The sequence below is a fragment of the Musa acuminata genome, chromosome BXJ3-4, assembly GCF_036884655.1.
Source record: "Musa acuminata AAA Group cultivar baxijiao chromosome BXJ3-4, Cavendish_Baxijiao_AAA, whole genome shotgun sequence".
NCBI classification, from domain to species: domain Eukaryota; kingdom Viridiplantae; phylum Streptophyta; class Magnoliopsida; order Zingiberales; family Musaceae; genus Musa; species Musa acuminata.
The window spans coordinates 7,071,253-7,092,708 of record NC_088352.1 but is presented as its reverse complement, the minus strand read 5'-3'; the positions used below and the strand labels follow the sequence as shown (position 1 = coordinate 7,092,708).

Genomic DNA, 21,456 nt, shown 5'->3' with positions numbered 1-21,456 from the left:
GTTTATGCACGGAGGTGGATGTGCAGATGAATTGTTTGTAGGAATGCGGGGGAACGTGGTGGGTATACACGGCCGCCCTCTGCGTTCTGTAGGCAAACATGCCTTCACATGTAAATGTAAAGAGAGCACATCGATCGATGTCGGCAGGGGAACACCCTGCTTCTTCCGCAAACCAGCTCATCTCATTAATGCTCCTCGCGCCAAGTCACCGTCACACAAGAATGTCCACATCCGAGTCATTCTGCCACTTGCCATTTATCGACAATAAATGGCACCATTTATTGTCGGTTTACCGAATAAAAAAAAAATGAGCTAATTATTAATCTATTTAAATTACCAGATTGGAATTCTCAGCCCAGCTCATCTTGGTTCCGTCCAACCCGAACCATTAGTCATTAAAACCCGACCCGGGCCGGCCGTTTTGGCCCAACTACTACTTATATGGGTTTTGGTCCAATTCAATAAACCGTCTTGCCCCAGTTGGTTATTCCTTCTCTCGCTCGCTGTCGAGTTCTTGGGGGAGGAAACTCCAACTAGATCTTGAAGAGGAGGAGAGAGCCGAAGGGAGTCGATCCATCGGATGAAGCGAGGACGTTACCCACCGCCATCGAAGGGTTCCTCCGCCGAAGCTGAAGGTTTCCCTCGTATTTTGCCTTTTTCCTTTCTTCTCGGATTAATCTTGGATTTCGATTATGATGAATCTTGAAATTCTTGAGCAAGCTAATAGATCTTTACGGATTAGATCTTGTTCGTGTATAGATAATACCCTAATAGGTTTGCCCTGCACATTCATGTTGATTTAGTTCTTGGATGTCACGGCTTTGTAGCTCCTGGCGACGCTTGTGAGTGGAAGCTTTTGTTCTCTTCTCCTCTGGATCTCTAATGGAGAGGGTCGATCTCCGGTGTTCCTCAGTACCTCCATGGAAACTTCAAGATTCTCTTGTTTTTCCCCTGTTCTTTTCTTTTCTTTTCCTTCCGCAGGTGTATCTCCCATTGATTTTTGATCGATGACTATGGAGATGAATCTTAGACATCTAGTCATGCTCCTCTTCTTTTCTTTTCTTTTCTTTCCTCTCCGCAGGTTGATCTCCTAGTGATTTTTGATCGATGCCAATGGAGATGAATCTTAGACTTCTTATCATTCCTCTCTTCTTTTCTTTTCTTTTCTTGCCCCTCCGCAGGTCGATCTCCTATGGATTTTTGATCGATGTCCATGGAGATGAATCTTGGACTTCTTGTGGATGCAACCAGACCTTTACTGATTAGATCTAGAATTCTTGGTAGAAGCTGAAATCGAGTCATTCAGGCCCTCTTATTTTCTTTTCTTTTCCCTACCTTCCGCTGGTGGATCTCCTATTGATTTTTCATCGATGTCCATGGAGATAATTCTTAGACCTTGTCATTCCCCTCTTTTCTTTTCTTGACCCGCCGCAGGTGGATCTCTTGTTGATTTTTTATCGATGTCTACGGAGATGAATCTTAGACTTCTTGTCATGCTCTTCGTTTCTTTTCTCTCGCCTCCGCTTTCGATCTCCTACGGATTTTTGATCGATGTCCATGGATTTGATTCTAGAATTCTTGTTAGTGGCTGAAATCGAGTCATTCAGGCCCTGGTTGGCTTTCTTCGGTGGCACCAAGGTCTGTCAGTGTCTTGGCTTTCCAAAACTCTATTATAATCTTGTTTATACCCCTACCTTCAACTAGTGAGGGTCCCTATCCTCATCTGACTTCTTTATGTCAGAAAGGAATCTTGCCAGCATATGGGAGGCCATGCTCCTATGGTCGCTTGACTGTGATAAAGAAGCCCTTCCTATTTCTTGATTGAAGGAAAACCGGATTTTGATTTCTTTCTATAAGTGATCTCTTAAAGTATACCTAAAAAAAAAAAGAAAACTTGTGAACTCCCCAAGAAAAAAAAAAAAGGAATTTCAATTGGCAAATCTAATTTTCTTCCATCAATATATTTTTGCTAGGGCTTACAAATAAGATGCTTTGCTTTTCTTGCTCTTGTCTGCAATCAAAGTGCTGCCTTCTTTGTCTGTGCTTTCTCAAGTTAGTAAAATATTCTTGCATTAAATCATTGGTTTGTGATTCTGCCTTCGATGTTAATCAGGTTAGTTAAGTCTTCTATGCTGAAATTATCAATACAGACTCCATTGTAGATGAATTATGCAACTTGAAAAAATTGAAGTGCACATCTTGAATTAAATAATAGATTGACACTCAACTAAGTAGTTATATTTTAAGATTTAGTTTGTTATCTTCTATTATGTATGCAATGAATAGCAAATTCTATATCTTATAGCAATAGTATTTAAAATGTGTGCTGAAATTTGGATGATTAAACTAAATATAATTTTGTCTTATCAATTAAATCTTTGGATTATTAATATGACGTATGTGCTGTTGGCAAAGCATCAATTTTATGCATTCCTGACTGTTGTTGTATAACCAATTATTAGATCATGTACCTGTGGTGATTATTTTGGAATTGATACAGGTTTCTGTCCAATAGTTACATGTGTCAGGACTGATCGAACTGTACATCAAACTGATATCTTTATTTTACTTGTGACATGCAAAATTATAAAGTGTGAAGGTTATCTGGTAGTACAGCTATAATTTTCAGTTACAGCTTATCACATTTTACCTTATCTAGCTTTTCCTCTCTCTTTTTTCCCCGTTTTTCTTTCTTTTGACTGCCTGCATATGTCTCCATATGCTTGCATGTTGTGCATAAAGAAAACCCAACCTGTCATGTCCAACTCCATGAATTCCTTGACCATTAGAGATGTGAAGTAACAGATTAGCTCCTCTGAGAGTTTTGGAGTGGTAATTTTTCGTTAGATTTTCTGTTTTGTGCTTGTAGCACAAATGGTGAAGGGTGGGATGAGGCCTTCAATCTCCAATCCCATTAAGCTCTTCAGCTCTTTGGAGAACCCTGATATGAATTTTTGGTTCAAGTGATATTATGATGACAAAATGTGTTTCTGAAGTCATATTAGGTTTTTTGTGTCATTAGCATAATAGAGACTATGATGATAGAGAAGGAAGGAGTGTGAGGGGACGGAACAAGAGGGACAACGACTAGGGGAAGGAGTCAGTGTGAGAAGGAATGAGATCCTTCTCTCCCCGTCATTTGCCTTCCCTCCCCCTACCCTCATTGAGAACTTCAATCAAATTCACATCCATAAAACCTGTATAGTTTATACAATTAGAACTTCAACCATTTATCTCAAGTTCATATCATCATAAATTAAACTTAATATTTCAAAATTCTAAACGAGAGAGATCTTTTAACACTTTTACATAATAAGGTTTGCCCATAATTTTGAATAGCTCTCCACAAGTTGACCTGAAAGATGTATATAGCAACGGAGTGAGTTAAAAGGCTCAGCAAGTGATCAAACATATCCAGAATGAAAAAAGATAGTTTCAAACAAACTAGGTATCATAATGCAAGATATAATACAAATAAAGCACAGAGTGTTTTCAAAACATATCAATAGCATATCAAAGAACATATTAACGACATATGAACTATTTCGAAGCATATCAAAGAACAAATACTAAACAAAAGTTCATACATCATATTTACAATCACATACAGGTGTAGTGGGATTACCGACAAAGCATCGCAGGCTCTAAGCATAATCCTTTTACCATTTCACCAAACACCAGAGTACAAAGGGCATTATGAATAATAAATTGGCACATGTAGTACAACGAAACGTACATGTGCCCTTTACAAATGCATTCAAATTTAAAAGAAAATAAAAACATGCAAAACAAGAACATCCAAGAATTCAAAGCAATAACATAAAGCTAATTTGAAGAAAGAATATTAGATGAAATCAATTTTTAATTTATTTAAAATTATGCTCCGATTTATTTGAAAATATATTATAAAGAGATTTCAATCTACTTTCAGATAAAATAAGTTTTATATAAATCAAAGTTTCCAACAGAAAGTTATAAATAATTCGATAACCAAAGATCAGATCAAAATCTCTATTTTGCAGAATTCGGATCGATTTCAATAGAAAACTGGGTAGATATTTGGACTTCAAATCTTTCGATCTAGGTATAAAAAAAGGATATATTGAGTCTGGTTTCTAATGAAATAAGTTTTGAACAAATCAGAGTTTCCTATAGGGACTTATAGCAGATGGAGTCAGCATGGCTTGGTTCAGTCTAATAAGGATCTGATAAGGATCCCTCACACCATAGAAGATGGAGTCAGCATGGCTTGGTTCAGTCTCGAATGTATAGGATTGTCCACGTTGGCATTCAGTTGATGATGATCGTGCTTTGGTGAGGTCAGGCTTAGGCTCTAGCTTCGAAGTCGGGAAACTCCCTTTGGCTGACCGCCGCCTTTCTGTCAACGAACCCTGCACACAGGTCAGGGTCGAGAAGGCGGCTCTCGATTTCGACCCCTCCGAAGATCTTGTTAGAATTGAGTGAAAAATCAGCCACCTCGATTTTTATCCTTCCCTCGGGGGACCAACCGTACCTATAATATTTATGATTGTCGACGTCATACTTGGTCGGCGTCGTCCCGACCTTCACAAAACGACGTTGTACTCGACTGACATCGTCCCGGCCTTCGCGGAATGATGCTGTACTTGGTCAGCGCCGATCCGATCTTTATGGGACGACGTTGTACTCGGTCGGCGCCATCCCGACTCCTACGGGATGGCATGATACTCGGTCTGCACCTTCCGACCTTTACGGAATCGACGTTGACCGAGGGGTGCAATCTGACGTGATGACCCTAATGCTGATGTGGCCATGAATAGCAAAATAATCCTTGTTTACCAAAATATGCCCTATCAGTATCGAAAGGTCAGAAGCTATGATCCTTGTTTTATATAATCTATAAGGTTAATTAAAACAGAAGTTTGGACAGACAAATTTACTCAAAATCCTTTAAATAAGCTATCAAAAGAAAGGTTTACGAGTCTATATTCATATCAAACTAGTTTTATTGAAATTGAAAATTTATGCAGGGATTTATAGCTACAACAAAGTAGAAGGGTCATAATCTCAAAAGTTTTCAAATTCAAATCGTTACGTCTAAACAAGAGATGTACCAAATACAAGATTAGAACAATTCAAAGTTTTCATATTCAAGGCAAAAGCAAAGATAAAATCGTAGTAGAGAAAGGTTTAGGACACTTGCAGGAGCAAAGATCGAAACACTTTCAATATGAAAGATCAGAACACTTGCAATAGGAAAGATCAGAACACTTGTCTTTCAAAGATTTTGATCCGAAGAAGGTACAAGCCCTATCTTCTTTCATTTTCTGCACCTATCTTCTTTTTCCTCCGTCTCCTCTCCCTGTTTCATTTTCAGCACCTATCCTCTCCGCAGCCACCTTCCCCTCTTCCTCTTCTTCCCTCTCCTCTCTCTTCTTCCTTTTCTTCTCTTCTTTCCCAACTGCCGCAATCGCAAACGCAACCACCTTCTTTCCTTTCTCTTCTTCTTTCTCAGTCGCAACCACAGCTCCCCTTCCTCTCTTCTTCCTCTCCTTCTCTTCCAGCTGCCATTGCTGCAGCCGCAGCCTCTTCTTTCCCTTCTCTTCTTCTCCTCTTCTTTCCTTCTCCTCCCCGACGCACAACGCCTCCTCTTCTCTGTTTCCTCCTACGGGATACAAAGGTGTTGCAGCCACCTTCTTCTTCTTCCAGTCTCCTCCCCACATATCCTCTCCTATGTTTCCTCTTGCGGGAAACAGAGGTGCTACAACCCTAGCTGCAGACACCTCTCTCTCCTCTCCGTCTACCCTGGGCTGCAGCACCTCTCTCTCCTCTCCCTCTTCCCACTCTTCTTCTTCTTTTCTTCTTTTCTCCTCTTCTTCCCTTCTTCTCCTCCCTGACACCGGACACCTCCTCCTCTGTTTTCTCTTGCAGGAAACAGAGATGCGCACAAGGAAACAGAGAGGTGATGGGATAAAATCATAATTTTTAATTTTTTTTATATAATTTAACAGTTTAATCATTAAAATTTTTATAAATAAATTTCAGAAGTGAGGAATATTATACCTGTCCCCCTCCCCTCTCTCACCCTTTCCCCTTGCCTCCCCCGCCACTGCCGAATCCCCTCGTCCCCCTCACCTCCCCTCGAAATGTCAGCCAAAAAATACTAGTTAGGTTTTGACATAGAAGAAAAGTGGAAATGCTATTCTTCCATATGTCAGTGATTTATGAAACCAAAACATGCAAAAGAGGAAAGACAAGTACTACCCTAGAGCTGTCTATAAAACACCTAGAACAAAGTCACCAGAGACTTTTCTAAGGCGACGGGATAACTAAAAATTAATCTGGTGGTGTCCTAGGGATTAACCCCAACGTACAATTCTATTAAGCTGCTACTATTCTATTGAGCTGTTCTATTGAGTGGATAGCAGCATACAGTAATGCTGCTATTCTATTGAGCTAATATTTTTCCTCGAGTAATATATACAAAAGCTGAGTGTTGAGCAAATATTTTTCCTCAAGTAATATTCTATTAGTTGAGTGTTGAGCAAAAACAGTCAACATAATAATCAACACTATTGAACAATGTCATCGAAATACATGAGTGCTTGACTTGAATATATTCTTTTGTCTATTTTGATAATCATTAGGACAAAAAACAAATTGTGCTACATGTTAACAAACTCCAATTGTCTTTAAGTCTAATTTTTCCGGGCATTCAAAAGATATACAGTTCTCCCTTCTTTACACTTGTCCAAACTTATAGGGTCAGAAACTAGGCAATAACTAAGTACAATCATTGCGAATGCATAATGTCTTTCTGTACAAAAAAGTTATCTAATAGAACTTAGCAAGTTGGAGAGCAGCCTCCATTCAACCAGTTTAAAATGTAAAAATCCTGTGCCTTATTTTGTTTTCACTGTTATTCACCAAGTAGATGAATTCTCTAGCATCACATAGAACCTAAATGCCGTTACTTATACCAATCAATGGTGTTCCTACATGCATTGAGGCAAACAAAACATATCAAGCCATACTTTCTACACCCGCTTATGGCTTACGTATCTCAGAGGTGAGGCTATGCGAGAGGCAACATGGAACCCTTGTTGACTATCTAGGTAAATAAGGTAGAATGATACAAGCTTCTGCCAGTAAATAATTTTCCTCAATCCAGTACAGACAAATAAAGTATCACAACTTTTAGGCAACAATGAGCCAAATATAGTATGTTAGGACAAAAAACAAATGATAATTAATTACAGAGCAGTTACATAAGCATAAAATATGTTTTTTTGAATATTTCATAGAAGTTGCCATTTTGGCAATTAACTTACAAAAAAAAATTATATATAGGTCTCACAAGCAGGATAGGAAATTTATGTGCAAAGACATTGTCTACCAGTTGAAGGCTTCACACAAAAAATAGTAAGTTAAATGCATATACAGCATGGACAAATTACAGCAGTTATATAATCATATAATATGGGTTCAGTTAAAGATATCAACGTAATTGTATATTTCATAGAATTTGTCCTTTTGGATGTCTCACAAGTGGGATGGAAAATTTATATGCAGAAGACAATTGTCTACATTCCACCAGTTGAAGCCTCAAGAATCAAAATCAAGACACTCCTATTACAATCAGTACCAACCGTCCGCTGGTTCATTCAAAGTCATGCAAAATCTTAAATGACAAAGTTATCAGTGTATATAATAGTTCTTACTTTGTTTTTCTTAAAATTAATTCAATGTTGCAAAGCATTTTCTACGTTTTCAGTTTTCTGGCTTTTGTATTTTAAAGACTTAGAGAAATGGCATACACTTGGAAGAAGAAGGTAAACATTTTTATAAAGACAAATTTCTCATGCAGGGTGGCATAACCAAGAGCTAGAATTAAACTACCAAGTCACAATAAAATAATTAACTCTATGATTTTATCCAAAACGACCAAAGTCAATAGATCCAAAACATCCTGTATCAATGTGGTCTAAAAGATTCTGGACTTCCATTATTCCATAATATTTTCCTTGAACAAGAGACCGACTGTGCACAAATCAAGTGAGCATATTTTTTTATATCCATCATTATAGGCCTAATTGAGGGTATCTATACATCAACATGTCAATGAACAAATCATATAATGTGATAAAAATTAGATGCAAAACAAGAAATGTGTTATAGACTTGTATTCCAATCTCGATCATCGAAGTCCTTATACTATACACTATACAAAATTTATAAACCTTAAAATAAGGTAAAAGGGAGGGATTAATGATCGTGACCACCATGTGTATATGCATGTGCATATGTACACAGACATCAAGAAACCAAACATAGACTTCTGGAAAAGACACAATAGCAATTAGAATTTGAGGATCCCTTCTGATCATCAAGCTCAAGATTCTTGCAAGTACAAATCCTACGTTGAAGCAAACATGTGTTTGCCAAGAATTTTCCTTGAGTCATCCATTAAAACGTGGGGGTTAGAAAGATCAAGATTACCATAGGACAAAGACGACTGACATCGTGAACGACCCAAATAAACTGAAATCAAGTAAGAACGAGAAAAGGACATAACACACCACCGCTGGTTACCCTACCTTTCACGAAGATGCTACCCAAGACCTCAAAACCAGATTACCAGAGGGAAAAGAAATAGTGAACAATATCTGACCTCTTGACATGTCAATCGTCTTTTCAAAAGACTGACTACGCACAAAACATTTGAGCATATTTTTAAATCCATCATGATAGCCCTAACTGTGATTATTAACACATACACATGCCAATGAACCGATCATATAATGTGATAAGAATTAGATGCAAATCAAGAAATGTATTATAGACTTGTGTTCCAAACTTGAAGATCTGAGTTCTTTTACCATACACTATACAAAATTTATCAACCTTAAAATAGGGTAAAAGGGAAGATCAATGATCGTCATGCATGTACACACACACATCAAGAAACCAAACATGAGTTATGGCAAAGACACAACAGCAATTATAGTTTGAGGACCCCTTTGAGCATCAAGATCAAGATTCTTGCAAGTACAAACCCTACAAGAAATTTTCCTTAAGGCGTCCACTAAAACGTGGGGGCTAGAAAGATCAAGACTACCAGAGGACAAAGACGATTGACATCGCGAAGGACCAAAGAAGCGAAATCAAATACTGCCTTCGGATGCATCATGTCGCAAAAAAGAACGTTAGCCTTAACCAAAGAACGAGAAAAGAACAGAACAAACCACCGCAGTTACCGTACCGCCTAGAAGACTCTACCCATAACCAGATTCCCAGAGGCAGAAGAAATATGGAACAAGATCCGATCTCTTGAGATGCAATCGTCTTTTCAAAAGACTGACTACGCACAAAACATTTGAGCATATTTTTAAATCCATCATGATAACCCTAACTGTGATTATTAACACATACACATGCCAATGAACCGATCATATAATGTGATAAGAATTAGATGCAAAACAAGAAATGTATTATAGACTTCAATTCCAAACTTGAAGATCGAAATTCTTTTGCCGTGATCATTTATCGTGATGCATGTACATATACACACATCAAGAAACCAAACACGACTTATGGCAAAGACACAACAGCAATTAGAGTTTGAGGATCCCTTCTGAGCATCAAGATCAAGATTCTTGCAAGTACAAACCCTACAAGAAATTTTCCTTAAGGCGTCCATTAAAACATGGGGGCTAGAAAGATCAAGACTACCAGAAGCCAGACGATTGACATCGCGAAAGACCAAACAAACGAAATCAAAGACCGCCTTCGGATGCATCATGTCGCAAGAAAGAACATTAGCCTTAACCAAAGAACGAGAAAAGGACAGAACAAACCACCGTAGTTACCCTACCGGCCAAGAAGACTATACCCAAGAACTGATAACCAGATTACCGGAGGCAGAAGAAATATGTAACAAGATCCAACCTCTTGAGATTATCGCCAGCGGCGGCACCCAGAGATTAGGTTTGGGGTGAAATACGACAGGGCGGAGGACGTCGACGGCTCCGAGTGAGGAGAGATGATGGAGAGCTAAAAGAACAGGGAGGGAACGGTTTGGGTATCGCGAAGCTTCGAGATGATATATATACAACTTGAATGCGATCGAGCCGACGCTCTTCTGTTTCTTGGGCTCGTGGATCTATCGGTCGTTAACCATGCCACGTGTTCTTTAATAATAATAATAATAATAATAATGATTCTGCTACACGGCATGGTCGAGTCATCCTTGCAACGGAGATAGCGCTACATGGTTAACATCATCATCATCATAAGATGTTGACCAGGTCAAACCACCACGCCTTCCACACAAAGCGAGGGCGAGAGCTTATAGGATGGCGGATGCTTAACAGAGGACAAGTGCCTTTCCAAGAGAAGAGAGAGGGAAAGACGGGGAGAAATTTAAGCTCGTCCATTACCTTTTCTTTTCCTCACACATCCCAACAAATAAATTCGTTGATGTGTTCTAATGCACGAGTAGGATCGTTGTTCTAACATCCTCTCTGTTTTCCTGGAGGTGGTGGGTTTCCTGGGAGCCAGGAAACCTTGCCTCCATTTTGGGTGGGCACCAAAAGAATCTTCGAGTCCCAAGGTTGGTTTTCTGGATTATTTATTACCGATGCCATATCTGCATGAACAAAGCAAGTTTCGTCCTACAGCGATCTTGTTGTATGAGTTGCAGGACTTCGTCTCTGGAACTGGAGGAATGAAGCTGAATGTGCTTCTGTTTATCGTGCTTCTCCATGGAGCTGCAGCAGCTGTGGTTTCTCCCACGAAATGGCAGACCTTGAGCGGTACGATCATGGCTTCCTTCCATCTCAGGGTCGTAATAGGCCATACTAAGAGGCTGCAAGGTGTAAAGAATGTTTTCTTCTTCCTGTCCATGTCGCAGGTAATGCTCCTGCAGTCATAGCACGCGGTGGCTTCTCCGGACTCTTCCCCGAGTCAAGCCAATTTGCGTACCAGTTTGCACAGTCAACAAGCTTGAAGAACGTCGTTTTGTACTGTGATCTCCAATTAACCAAAGATGGGGCTGGCATCTGCCACTCGGATCTGAGACTCGATAATTCCACAACCATCTCAGCTGTCTTCCCAAAAGGAAGAACTACTTATTCTGTGAATGGGCGGCCTGTTCAAGGATGGTTCTCAATTGATTTCACCTCGGATCAACTATATAACAACGTCACATGTGAGTACACCGGTTCTTCAAGTGCAGCACTGCACCATCTATTCATCTGACTGAATCATCTAACGTTTCTTCTCCACTCTTGCTTTGAAGTGATCCAAAGTATCTTTTCTCGACCAAGCGTGTTCGATGGCAACCTGCCGGTGTCCATGGTGGAAGATGTAGCGGGGCTTCACCCTTACCAGCTTTGGGTAAACGTGCAGGTACATGATCTCGATGAACAGCATTTCTGGTTCTTCATCAGCTACTTGTGCGTTACCGACATTAACTCCTTTCCAATCTGCTGCATGCAGTACAACACCTTCTTCAAGGAACATGACTTGGACGCAGTGGACTACATTAGATCAGTATCAAGGGAAACGATCATGGATTACATCTCTTCTCCAGAAATAGGGTTCCTGAAGAGTCTGAGCGGATTGCCGGGGAGACACAAGACGAAGCTCATCTTCCGGTTCATGGAAGTGGATGATGTCGAGCCCTCCACGAAGAAAACATACCAAGCTCTCCTAAACGATCTTGTCACCATCAAGTCATTTGCCTCTGGGATTCTTGTGCCCAAAAGCTACATATGGCCTGTCAACAAAGACCAGTATCTGGAGGCTCACACTTCTTTGGTCACAGATGCTCATGGTGTGGGTTTGGAAGTCTACGCTTATGACTTCGCCAATGATGCCCCTGCGAGCTACAACTACAGCTATGATCCCACCGTGGAGTACCTGCAGTTTATTAGCAACTCCAACTTCTCTGTCGATGGCGTGCTTACCGACTTCCCTTCCACGGCCTCAGAAGCCGTAGGTAACCAATATCCTCCTCGTCCGTCGATGGCTTCTCCGTCGATGTAGACTGCTTACTATCTCTGTCTCGTTTGCATGCTGCAGCTTGCTTGGCACATAACGAGAATAAACCTATCCCTACCGAAGGTAAACGTAGTTAATTATAAGGCAATTTACGATCACAGAATTCTAGTCATTTACTTGTTTTGATCTTGATGCAGCAGGGAGACCACTAATCATAACACACAATGGTGCGAGTGGAATGTTTGCTGGATGCACTGATGTGGCGTATCAACGAGCAGTGGAAGATGGAGCTGATGTTCTTGACTGTTCGATTCAGATGTCAAAGGATGGTGTTGCCTTTTGCTTGGATTCGGCAGATCTTATGGGCGACACAACCGCAGCTGCTGCGTTCATGCCGCGAGCGGCAATGGTTCCCGAGATACAGCAAAACAATGGAATCTTCTCCTTTGATCTCACATGGAGCGAGATCCAAAGCTTGAAGCGTAAGCAACCTTACTCTGTTCGCCATTGGAAATCTAATTCCGAGAATGTTGATCCCATGGTTTTGGTTATCTTCCTGTAGCGGCATTGACGAGCCCCATGTCTCAGTCCGGCTTGGCAAGAAATCCTGCAGCGAAAAGTGAGGGCAAGTTCACGACGCTGGCTGACTTCTTGCAGTTTGCGAAGAAGAGCACCGTCTCTGGAATCTTGATCAACATAGAGGTGGTCATCTTTTTGGAATACTGCACAGATCTGGTTTGTTCGAGTCATCCATGCACTCATCGTCATCTTGATCCTGCAGAACGCAGCTTACCTTGCTTCGAAGAAAGGACTTGGGGTGGTAGACGCAGTCTCCACCGCGTTGAGGAATGCCAGTTACGACAAGCAAGTGTACATCCAGTCCGACGACACCGCGGTCCTCTCTGCATTCAAGAAGAATTCTGGATACCAGCGAGTGCTCCACGTCAAGGAGACGATAAGCGACGCTCCAAAGCCAACAGTGGAGGAGATCAAGCAGTTCGCTGACGCGGTCAACCTTCCTAGATCGTCCATCGTCGCCGCCTCGGGCTTCTTCGTCTCCGCCTTCACCAACGTGGTTGACCAGATGCACGCAGCTAACATATCGGTTTACGTCTCGGTGCTGAGGAACGAGTTCTTGACCATAGCGTTTGATTACTTCTCCGACCCGATGGTGGAGCTTGCTACGTACGTTGCAGGTGTCGGAGTTGACGGCGTCGTGACCGAGTTCCCAGCCACGGCAGCTGCATACCTCAGTGAGTATCTTCTTTTACTTCGATTTAGCTGACAAGGAGAAATCTTGCTGCTGTCTTGGCAATCTAAGATTTGGTGCTTGGGATATGCCCTTTTGATGTTGCAGAGAGCCCATGCTCTGACTTGAATGCCAACCTACCGTACTCGATCTTACCAGCAGAGCCCGGTACTTTGCTGTCGCTGGCATCACCAGACGCGGCGCCTCCGGCGGAAGCCCCTGCGCCAGTTCTCGAGGTCGCTGACGTTGTGGATCCGCCGCTTCCCCCGGTGGCAGATCTCGTCGAGAAGGCGCCGGTCACTTCACCGACGACTCAACATCCTCCGAGTAGCCAGCCTGCAAATGTTACCAATGCTGCTCTCTGTCTCTTGATGGCGATGCTTAGCTTCTTTGCTCTGAGCGGTCACTGATGCGGTGCTCTAGTCAGTATACTGTACCTTGAGAAAGCTTGTTGACATTGGAAAGAGTTCCATCCTCTTTATGTCTTCTTTTGCTCTTTCCTCTGTTGCATGGATGACTTTGAGCAGCTGTTCTTCCCTTGACTACGGATCTTAAACGAAAAGAAAGAGCAAAGAAATCTAATTCGAGTCCTTAAAGTTTGTCATATATCTCTGTAAAAAAGAATGGGAATTGAGCTTCTCTTTTCGCGGTGAAGCAAGATGGTGGTGTATCTGCATTTGGCAGTAACTATGCAGACTCGAATCTGGGAAACATGGAAGAACTCTGAGTTCTACTTCGCTGCCTAATCGATACAAAGCAGTGCAGAGTGACCACAATCTAATCATTTAGTCACAACCAAAACGGAAGGCTGGTCGTCAACTCACACTAAGGAAAACAAGAAGAACGACTCATATATTGAACACATCAAAGAGGAACAAATCAGTGTGTGTTGCAGTCGAAAGGTCAATGGCATCACGGATTCCATTTGCTATGATTCGACAGCAGAACGTTGGCAGACTGTGGATGCGGAAGCGGAGAGATGTTGTCCAGCACTTGGACTGCCTCCTTCATGGAGGGCCGCCTCTGAGGTGCCATGGCACAGCAAGCGAACCCCAGCTTGATGCAGCACAGCAGAGCCTCCTCCTTGCCTTCCACCTCCCCTCTTATCGCCGCGTCGGCCATCCTCAGAAGCCTGTTCTTCTCCTCCACCACAAGCCCTGCGTTCCAGTGAGAGAGCTCCACCTCCGAGAACACTCTTCCGGCAACCAGCTCCAGCAACACCATCCCGAACGAGTAAACGTCCCACTTGGCGCTGGGCTTCAGGTTCTTCAGGGACTCCGGCGCCTGATACGGCGGAGGAGCGAGTGCCGAGGAGGAGGAGCCGCCTGGGGCGGAAGGACTAGCTCCGGCGACCGAGGACAGATCCGGCAAGCTGATCGAAGAGTGCATCGACCGCTTACTCCCGAATTGCCGGGCCGACGCGCCCGCGCCCAACATCACCCTGTCCAGGCCGAAATCTCCGATCTTTGGCTCCATGTCTGAATCCAATAAAATGTTGCTCGGTTTGAGATTGCCATGCGAGCACTTCTTCTCGTGGATGTAGGCGAGGCCTCTCGCCACGCCTCTCGCTATTCCGAGTCGTGCCTCCCAGCTCAGATGCAACGGCGACGAGCCGAGCTTCTCTGTAAACACTCGGGCAAGTACACAGGACTCAACCCACCGATTCATGGAGCAAACTTCATCGTAGAAAAGAGACGGCAAAAGAAGACAGAGACATACTGCTGAGAGAGATGTTGGCGAGGCTACCGTTGGGGGCATAGTCGTGGATGAGAAGCTTCTCGTCGGCGCCCCAGGAGAATCCCCGGAGGCGGAGGAGGTTCGGGTGGCGGAATTTGGCAATGCTGCGGACCTGAGCACCAAAATCCTTTAACTTGCCGATGACGCTGCCCTCCCCAATGCGGCGGACGGCCAAGGCGGTGCCGTCGGCGAGCACCGCCTTGTAGACGATGCTGGACGCACTGGCGCCGAGTATATAAGCCGAGGCTTTGAGCAATGTCTCGATTTCCAGCTCTGTCTCGCCGTCGACCATGACAAGAGTAGCCCCCTGTAGTTTCTGCTGCGAGTGGGATCTACCGTCCTCACCGTCCTTTTCTCTCTTTGGCGCTTCTTCTACTTCTCCCTCCGTCTCGGAGGATCCCGAAGTCTCCGATGTCTCCTCGGTGTCACCTCCGTCGCCGCCGCCTTTCTTTCTCAAACAGCAAGACAACAGCCCTATGGTTTTGGATTCAGGGGATGCCGTTGTTGCTGTTGGCGGCGGCTCATTCTTCAGCCCTACTCCTCCAACTTCTTTCTGCTGCCGCTGCTCTTGCGTCTTCTTCTTCTTCTTCACATGGTATAGATACAAGAACACTACGAAAAGGATCCCAACGCCGGCCAAATCCCCGACCGTGATCGCGATCACAGCCAACGGCCGGAGGGTCCCTCGCCCTGCCGAGCTTTGCCCGCCACCGGCCGGCGAGGTCCCGTCCGTGTTCTTGGGTATCGCCGCGAAGGCTGGGGGAGACTTGCCCTTCTGCGGAGCCGCGATGGAAGAATTAGGATGGTCGGAGACGGTGGAGGGAATGGAGGGGATGGCGCACGGGTTTCTGAGCGGCCTCCCGCACAGACTCGGGTTCCCGACGAACGCCATCGGCTTCTCCGCGGCGAAAGCGCCGCCATGCGGGATCTCTCCGGTGAGATTGTTGAACGACAGATCCACCGTGGCGTTGGCCGGAATCGTCGCCCCCAGCTCCAGCGGGATTGCGCCGGTGAGGCGGTTGTATGACAGGTTCAAGTACCGGAGCCTCGGCCCACCGAGATCCGTCGGCAAGGAGCCATTGACGAGGTTGGAGCTGAGATCCAAGTACTGGAGCCGCTCGAACCCGCCGCCGGGAAGTTGTCCGTACAGGTAGTTATTGGCGAGGGACACAACCGTGAGGTTCGGCAGCCGAGAAAGGTTCGCCGGCAACCTGCCGATCAATGCGTTGTCGGAGAGGTTGAGCACCTGCAAACTGCTGCTCATGCGCCCGTCGAGCTCCGGGAGCTTTCCGGAGATGGCGTTGTTGGCCAGCGAGAGCACGCGAAGCTCGGAAGCGTTAAAGAGGGAGGGAGGGAGGGTGCCGTTGAGCATGTTGCCGGAGAGGTCGAGGTGGCGAAGGTGTTCGAGGAGGCCGAGCTCGGGGGGGACGGAGCCCAAGAGCCGAGAGTTGGGCAGGACCAAGCTGATCACTCTGGAAGCCGTGGGGACCTGAACATTGCCACCGCCTCCAGTATTAGCAGCAGGAGGAGGAGGAGGAGTCCAGGTGATAGCAGCTGCGTCCGGGAAGCCCATGCACACGACTCCATTCCACGAGCACGGCGTGGCGTCGTAGTAGTTCCAGTCGCGGAGCACAGCGAGGGGGTCGCTGAGGATGGAGGACTTGAACTTGAGCAGCAGCACTCCATCTTGGCCGAGGGCCAGCACTGGGCTTACCAGGACAAGAAGCGTCAGCAGCGGAGGAAGAGATCTAGTAGTAGCCTGCCATTTGCTCTGCAGCCTACTCCCTTGTGAGCTCATGTTGGTGATGCTTTGGAGCAACTCATGTCTCAGTGGCTGCTACAAGAAGAAGAAGAAGAAGAGGGATGTGATGTGAACGAACCCCTGGAACATATGTCTGCAGGGGGAGGGTGGCCTCAAAAAACCTTGAGCTATAAGCCAAGAGAGGAAGAAAAAGACTGGACTGGAGCTTCAGCTGGGAACAATGCATGTGACTCTGAGGTGAGATAGGTCATGGGGAAGAGAGCAAACAAAAGGAGGGGCTTGGATTAGCCCGTTGGAAGCTATAAAATAAGACCACAGCTCATCAAGAGGGCATCCACTGCCTGAAGCAGCCTCAAAGCTTTAACCTGGAACCAAGTCACAGACACAGAAAGAATAGTCAAAACAACCTCCCTCCCAGGCAACACCGCAGGGAAAAAAAGAAAAGCCAGAGAGAGAGGGAGGGAAAGGGCTGTAGGGGGAATCTTGCTGTTGGAAAGAAGACATGGGAGAGGGGATTGACCTGCGGGATATGGGCGGCAAACCTAGTGAGCCGATGAAGGTGGATCCAAGGAAAACAAGGACAAGAGGGAGGAGGAAGGATGTAATGTCTTCTGGTGTTCTGCCTCTCACTCGCCGCATGAGATCAGCGTCAACTGTGGAGGATTTGCTCACGTTCTCGAAGGACTAGTGTGCTTGTTTGGGCCTCTTCCACTTCCCATGTCATCTCTTGCGGAAAGAGATCGAAGAGGGAGGGATGAAGGGACCATGCATTTACTACGATGGTTAAGTGTTGGGAATCTTTATGGGAGAAGTAGCACCGTCAGGTGTTGGGTGCAGGGAAGGTAGGCTTAGCCTATGATGCTTAATTTGTATAGAGCTTTTGATGCATGAGAGTATTATTCAATACAAAGGGACAGTGTTGGGAGGTGCGAATGGTTGGAGGCAGCACAACTTTTCATGGCCTTGCTGTTTGTGGCTGATGCATCCCGGCCTCAACTGTTGTAGGTTATAATGTCTCAGAGGGTTTACATTGATTTGATTTCACTCAGATTCTTACGTATGATCAATTGGAGGCAAGTGAATTTTGTCTTCCTACAATTGTAGATGGACTGAGGTTGTGACCTTTTCACCCTTCTTTCCCCCCCAAAACAGGCAAATCTTTCTGGGTTATATCTCCTTTGCAGAATCTGTGTAATAAAACCACTCTCTCTCTCTCTCTCTCTCGCCAATACATATGCCCTTTTGCCACCAAGATTTGGGTAACCAAGTTGATGCTATGATTGGGAAAATTCCATGTCTTTGGTTTGATGGCATTCCTGCGTCACTGTCATTGCATGCAACTCAATTTTGATCGAGGTTGGGACTTTCTGGAGTCTATTATTCTCCATAGATTTGGTTTGTCTTCTATAGACAATTATTACACCTCTTTCCATTTCATTTTGGTGATAGCACGGCAATCCATCTCTCTCCTCCTCTTTCTCTTTCTTGTGTAGCAGGAAAGTGACACAGGAAAAGGACCTATTGAGCTATCGATCTGTAGGTAGTATTGGCACGTGAATGAACAGATTACTTCAACCGTCTTCTGGAAGAGAACATTCACTTCATCTGTAACTTCAGATCCCAACACTATTTGAGCTAAAACAGGGATGGAAGAAGAGAAAGTAACTAGGAGATGAAGAAGAAGGAGGACTCCACACACTGATTCCAAGAAGAGAGATCCTTGATTTGGTTTGCTGGATTCGATTGGTGAACGTGAAAACTTGACTCGACTGCACATAATAGTAAAGCTATTAAGAGATGTACCTGCAAATCTGCTATACACATCATGTGAAATGAATCCAGGCAAGTTAAATTGCCTTGTACTCGTAGTGCCTGTGCTCCTTTTCACTTTTTAGCCTTTTGCATGTATCTATTCTCTGTTTGGCTCAATCGAGTTTGTATAACAGGGATGTTTCCAAGAGAATAAGACAAGCAATCTTTTCATTTCTGCTTTCCACCCATCTCGGGCACGAACAGCAACAACATCAAATCATTGTTCCCCGCCGCTAAGCATCTACCAAAGAAACTAGTTTGGGTTTACCAAGTGGCAAGTGGGAGTAGATCAGATCTCACAAGCACTGTTAATTCTACATTATTTATCTCCAGATCGAGCATGAAAAAGAACCGCTCAGAAAGGGACAAGAATGGACACAGACTCCCCCACAGGGCTCGAACGCACTCGAGTCATTTACCTCATCGTCTTCCCAAACACAGCCAAAAGTGACAGACTAGTGTCCTTCGGCTGCGTGAATCTACCGGATAGAGATACCACCAAGGCAAAACCTTCCGAAACAAAGGATAAAAGCCCCGTCCTCGACGGCTTTTTCCGGTCGGACTCTTCCGGCTTCGGCGCCCGATGCTGCTGCGGCTCTGCACTCGTTTGTCCTCCGACACAGCGTGAATGCAAGAGCCATGAGCTAAACAAAAGGAAGACGACTGGGGTTCTGGAACAAGTGGTTGCGATGAACCACTGAGAGGAGGAGAAGAAGTAGGGATGGGACTTCGTGGTTGCAATCCACTTGCAAACAAAACGCTATGACCCAAAGAGCCTTCATGGCTTCAAATAAAACTGAAGAGTAAGATAGGCACTTAATGCATTCCAAATTTCAAACTCAAAGACAAAAGTAAAAAAAAAAAAAAACGAAGCATATGAATCACCAAAAACTAGTGTCAACTTTATCCGCAGGTACGCAGCTGAATCACCAAACAAGGAGAGAAACATAACTGTGAAATCATCTACCGTGAAGCCACCACTTGATTTGGAGGTGCACGAAGAAGAAATGAATCGCAAGACTAGCACCATTAATCTCCCAATCAGTAAGGTGGAGGATAAGAACCCGGGTAAGGCCCTGCAAAAAGAGTTCCAGGTAATTACATTGTGCTCAGGAATCTCCTCAATCGATGCTCCTCTTTTGAGACTTACCTGGTGGATAGTAAGGTTGTGCCGGCGACGGGGGGTACTGCTGCATGTAGGGCTGCGGCGGATAGGAAGGAGGAGGATACGATTGGGGTGCGTAGAATTGTTGCGGTGGTGGAGTTGGATATACACTAGTCTGATACGGTGCTGGCGCAGGTGGGGGATACGAAGCATATGAGGCAGCTCCAGGATAAGCTCCAGCTGCGTAAGGAGAAGCATAAGGAGGGGCATATGCCGCGATCACCGGCGGCGGCGACATGTAAGGTGGGGCGGACGGAGCACAATGTGCGGGGGACTTGTGCTGCTCATCGATGCAACAAATGGAAGTTACTTGTGTTCTCTAGTGGGAATTTACAGGCAGTAATCGAACTGAACTTACTAATGCATTTTGGAAGTGCATGATGAGCTTCACCTCTCCTGCAAATCTGCAAAAACAATACGATGGGAAGCTCTGACCTACTTGAAAAGAAGAAAGCTCTAACCTAATAGCAGAGTAGCAACAATTGAGAGAACAGTCTTTACTTGAAATTCTTGGTTTGTAGTGGCCAACAAGTGTCATCATAACCCTGGGAGAGGACCTTGTGCAATTGAACCCTGGGCACAAGAAGGATCGAGTTCCATGTTTCAGTATCTTGATTCGCAGAGATCATAGCCAATCTAGCTGAACTATGAGCCAGGTTGTAAATAGGGAAAACCAATTGATGTCATCGTTCTAAATGGTGAAACCCTAATTTGATTAGCAAAGAACAAGCTACGGATCACGATCGGTAATAGGAGCAGAACAAATTGAGCATGTTTACCGAGTAAGCCCTAATTTGATTAACAGAAAGAGGGAGAGAGAGCGCGAGGAATCGACCAAATACCAAGTAAGAAAAGGATGAAGGGAGAGGACAAGATGGGAACCTGGCGCTGCCGATGAAGTCGTCGGCGGTGAAGGTGTTGCTGTTCCACACAGCCACGTTGATCTCACGGAGCCCCTCGATGAGAGGTAACTGAAACTTCTCCTGGAACGTGGGGGTCTTGCCGCCATCTGGGAACCCAAATCCAGCTTTTGTTAAGCGCCTTCCGATCTTCAGATCAAGAAAACATTAGGGTAATGAATCAAAGAACAAACCTGTGCAGGTGCGAGTGCGGAACTTGGAATTGGCGTATTCAAGGCAGACGTAAGGATCTTGGCGGGAGAACAGCTCGGTGTCCCTCAATTTGGTGCACCCAACCACTGCCCCACCCAGAGCAGCAGCAACAACAACAACAAAATCGAATAGAGAGAATGATCATTACACATATCGTCAAGAAGGATTAACGAAAACGAGGAAGGAAGAAAGGTTCAGGCGGAGTTACCGGTGACCTCAAGGATGTGGCCTTGGATTCCAGAGACGGACGACATTGAGATCGGAGGCGAGAAGAGATGGAGAAGGTGGGAGATTATTAACGGGAGAAACGGTAATAAGGGAGAAGCGACGACCCCAAAGTCAAGTCAACGCGTATTAAGAGGAGGAGGGGAAACAATGTGGGAAATCGATGGGATGAACGCGAAGAAAGGTCGTGACGACGTCAAACTGCACGAAAAGTCTTGGAACTTCTCTATGTTATTTCTTCTAGAAAGTTCATTCTGTCCAAAGTCCACACAATTGGGAAGGGGAGAAGTTTATTTTTCCTAAAATATCCTTAAAAGATTAAATTGTTTTCTTCCTTTAATGAATTAATTATATAGTAATGGAATCCGAATTGAAAAGATTGAAATCCAGTCACGCAATTCGATGTTATAGA

General features: G+C 44.5%; 3 protein-coding genes and 2 long non-coding RNA genes across 5 annotated transcripts; 2 read left to right on the top strand and 3 right to left on the bottom strand.

Annotated features, from left to right (window-relative positions):
* Positions 1 to 451: 451 nt before the first annotated feature.
* On the top strand, positions 452 to 7,744 carry LOC108952515 (uncharacterized). Its single transcript, XR_001977523.2, has 2 exons — positions 452 to 635; positions 7,552 to 7,744. It is a non-coding gene; the product is annotated as an uncharacterized LOC108952515 (long non-coding RNA).
* On the bottom strand, positions 3,172 to 10,049 carry LOC135634639 (uncharacterized). The gene is made up of 2 exons (XR_010495415.1): positions 9,928 to 10,049; positions 3,172 to 3,355 (listed from the first exon to the last, which is right to left on the bottom strand). It is a non-coding gene; the product is annotated as an uncharacterized LOC135634639 (long non-coding RNA).
* A 334-nt stretch (positions 10,050 to 10,383) lies between these two features.
* On the top strand, positions 10,384 to 13,718 carry LOC103981639 (glycerophosphodiester phosphodiesterase GDPDL7-like). The gene is made up of 10 exons (XM_065148519.1): positions 10,384 to 10,591; positions 10,682 to 10,793; positions 10,892 to 11,188; positions 11,279 to 11,388; positions 11,479 to 11,980; positions 12,064 to 12,105; positions 12,180 to 12,464; positions 12,545 to 12,684; positions 12,764 to 13,235; positions 13,340 to 13,718. Exons 2-10 carry the CDS (start codon positions 10,706 to 10,708, stop codon positions 13,639 to 13,641), a joined length of 2,238 nt encoding a protein of 745 aa, XP_065004591.1. The 5' UTR covers positions 10,384 to 10,591; positions 10,682 to 10,705; the 3' UTR covers positions 13,642 to 13,718.
* Positions 13,719 to 14,057: 339 nt separating this feature from the next.
* On the bottom strand, positions 14,058 to 17,026 carry LOC135636643 (probable LRR receptor-like serine/threonine-protein kinase At4g37250). The gene is made up of 2 exons (XM_065148518.1): positions 14,951 to 17,026; positions 14,058 to 14,853 (listed from the first exon to the last, which is right to left on the bottom strand). The coding sequence occupies exons 1-2, from the start codon at positions 16,764 to 16,766 to the stop codon at positions 14,144 to 14,146; spliced, it is 2,526 nt and encodes an 841-aa protein (XP_065004590.1). The 5' UTR covers positions 16,767 to 17,026; the 3' UTR covers positions 14,058 to 14,143.
* Positions 17,027 to 19,305: 2,279 nt separating this feature from the next.
* On the bottom strand, positions 19,306 to 21,187 carry LOC103981008 (uncharacterized). Its single transcript, XM_009397577.3, has 7 exons — positions 21,028 to 21,187; positions 20,801 to 20,905; positions 20,590 to 20,716; positions 20,209 to 20,280; positions 20,066 to 20,111; positions 19,693 to 19,987; positions 19,306 to 19,618 (listed from the first exon to the last, which is right to left on the bottom strand). The coding sequence occupies exons 1-7, from the start codon at positions 21,071 to 21,073 to the stop codon at positions 19,584 to 19,586; spliced, it is 726 nt and encodes a 241-aa protein (XP_009395852.2). The 5' UTR covers positions 21,074 to 21,187; the 3' UTR covers positions 19,306 to 19,583.
* Between the last annotated feature and the right edge of the window lie 269 nt (positions 21,188 to 21,456).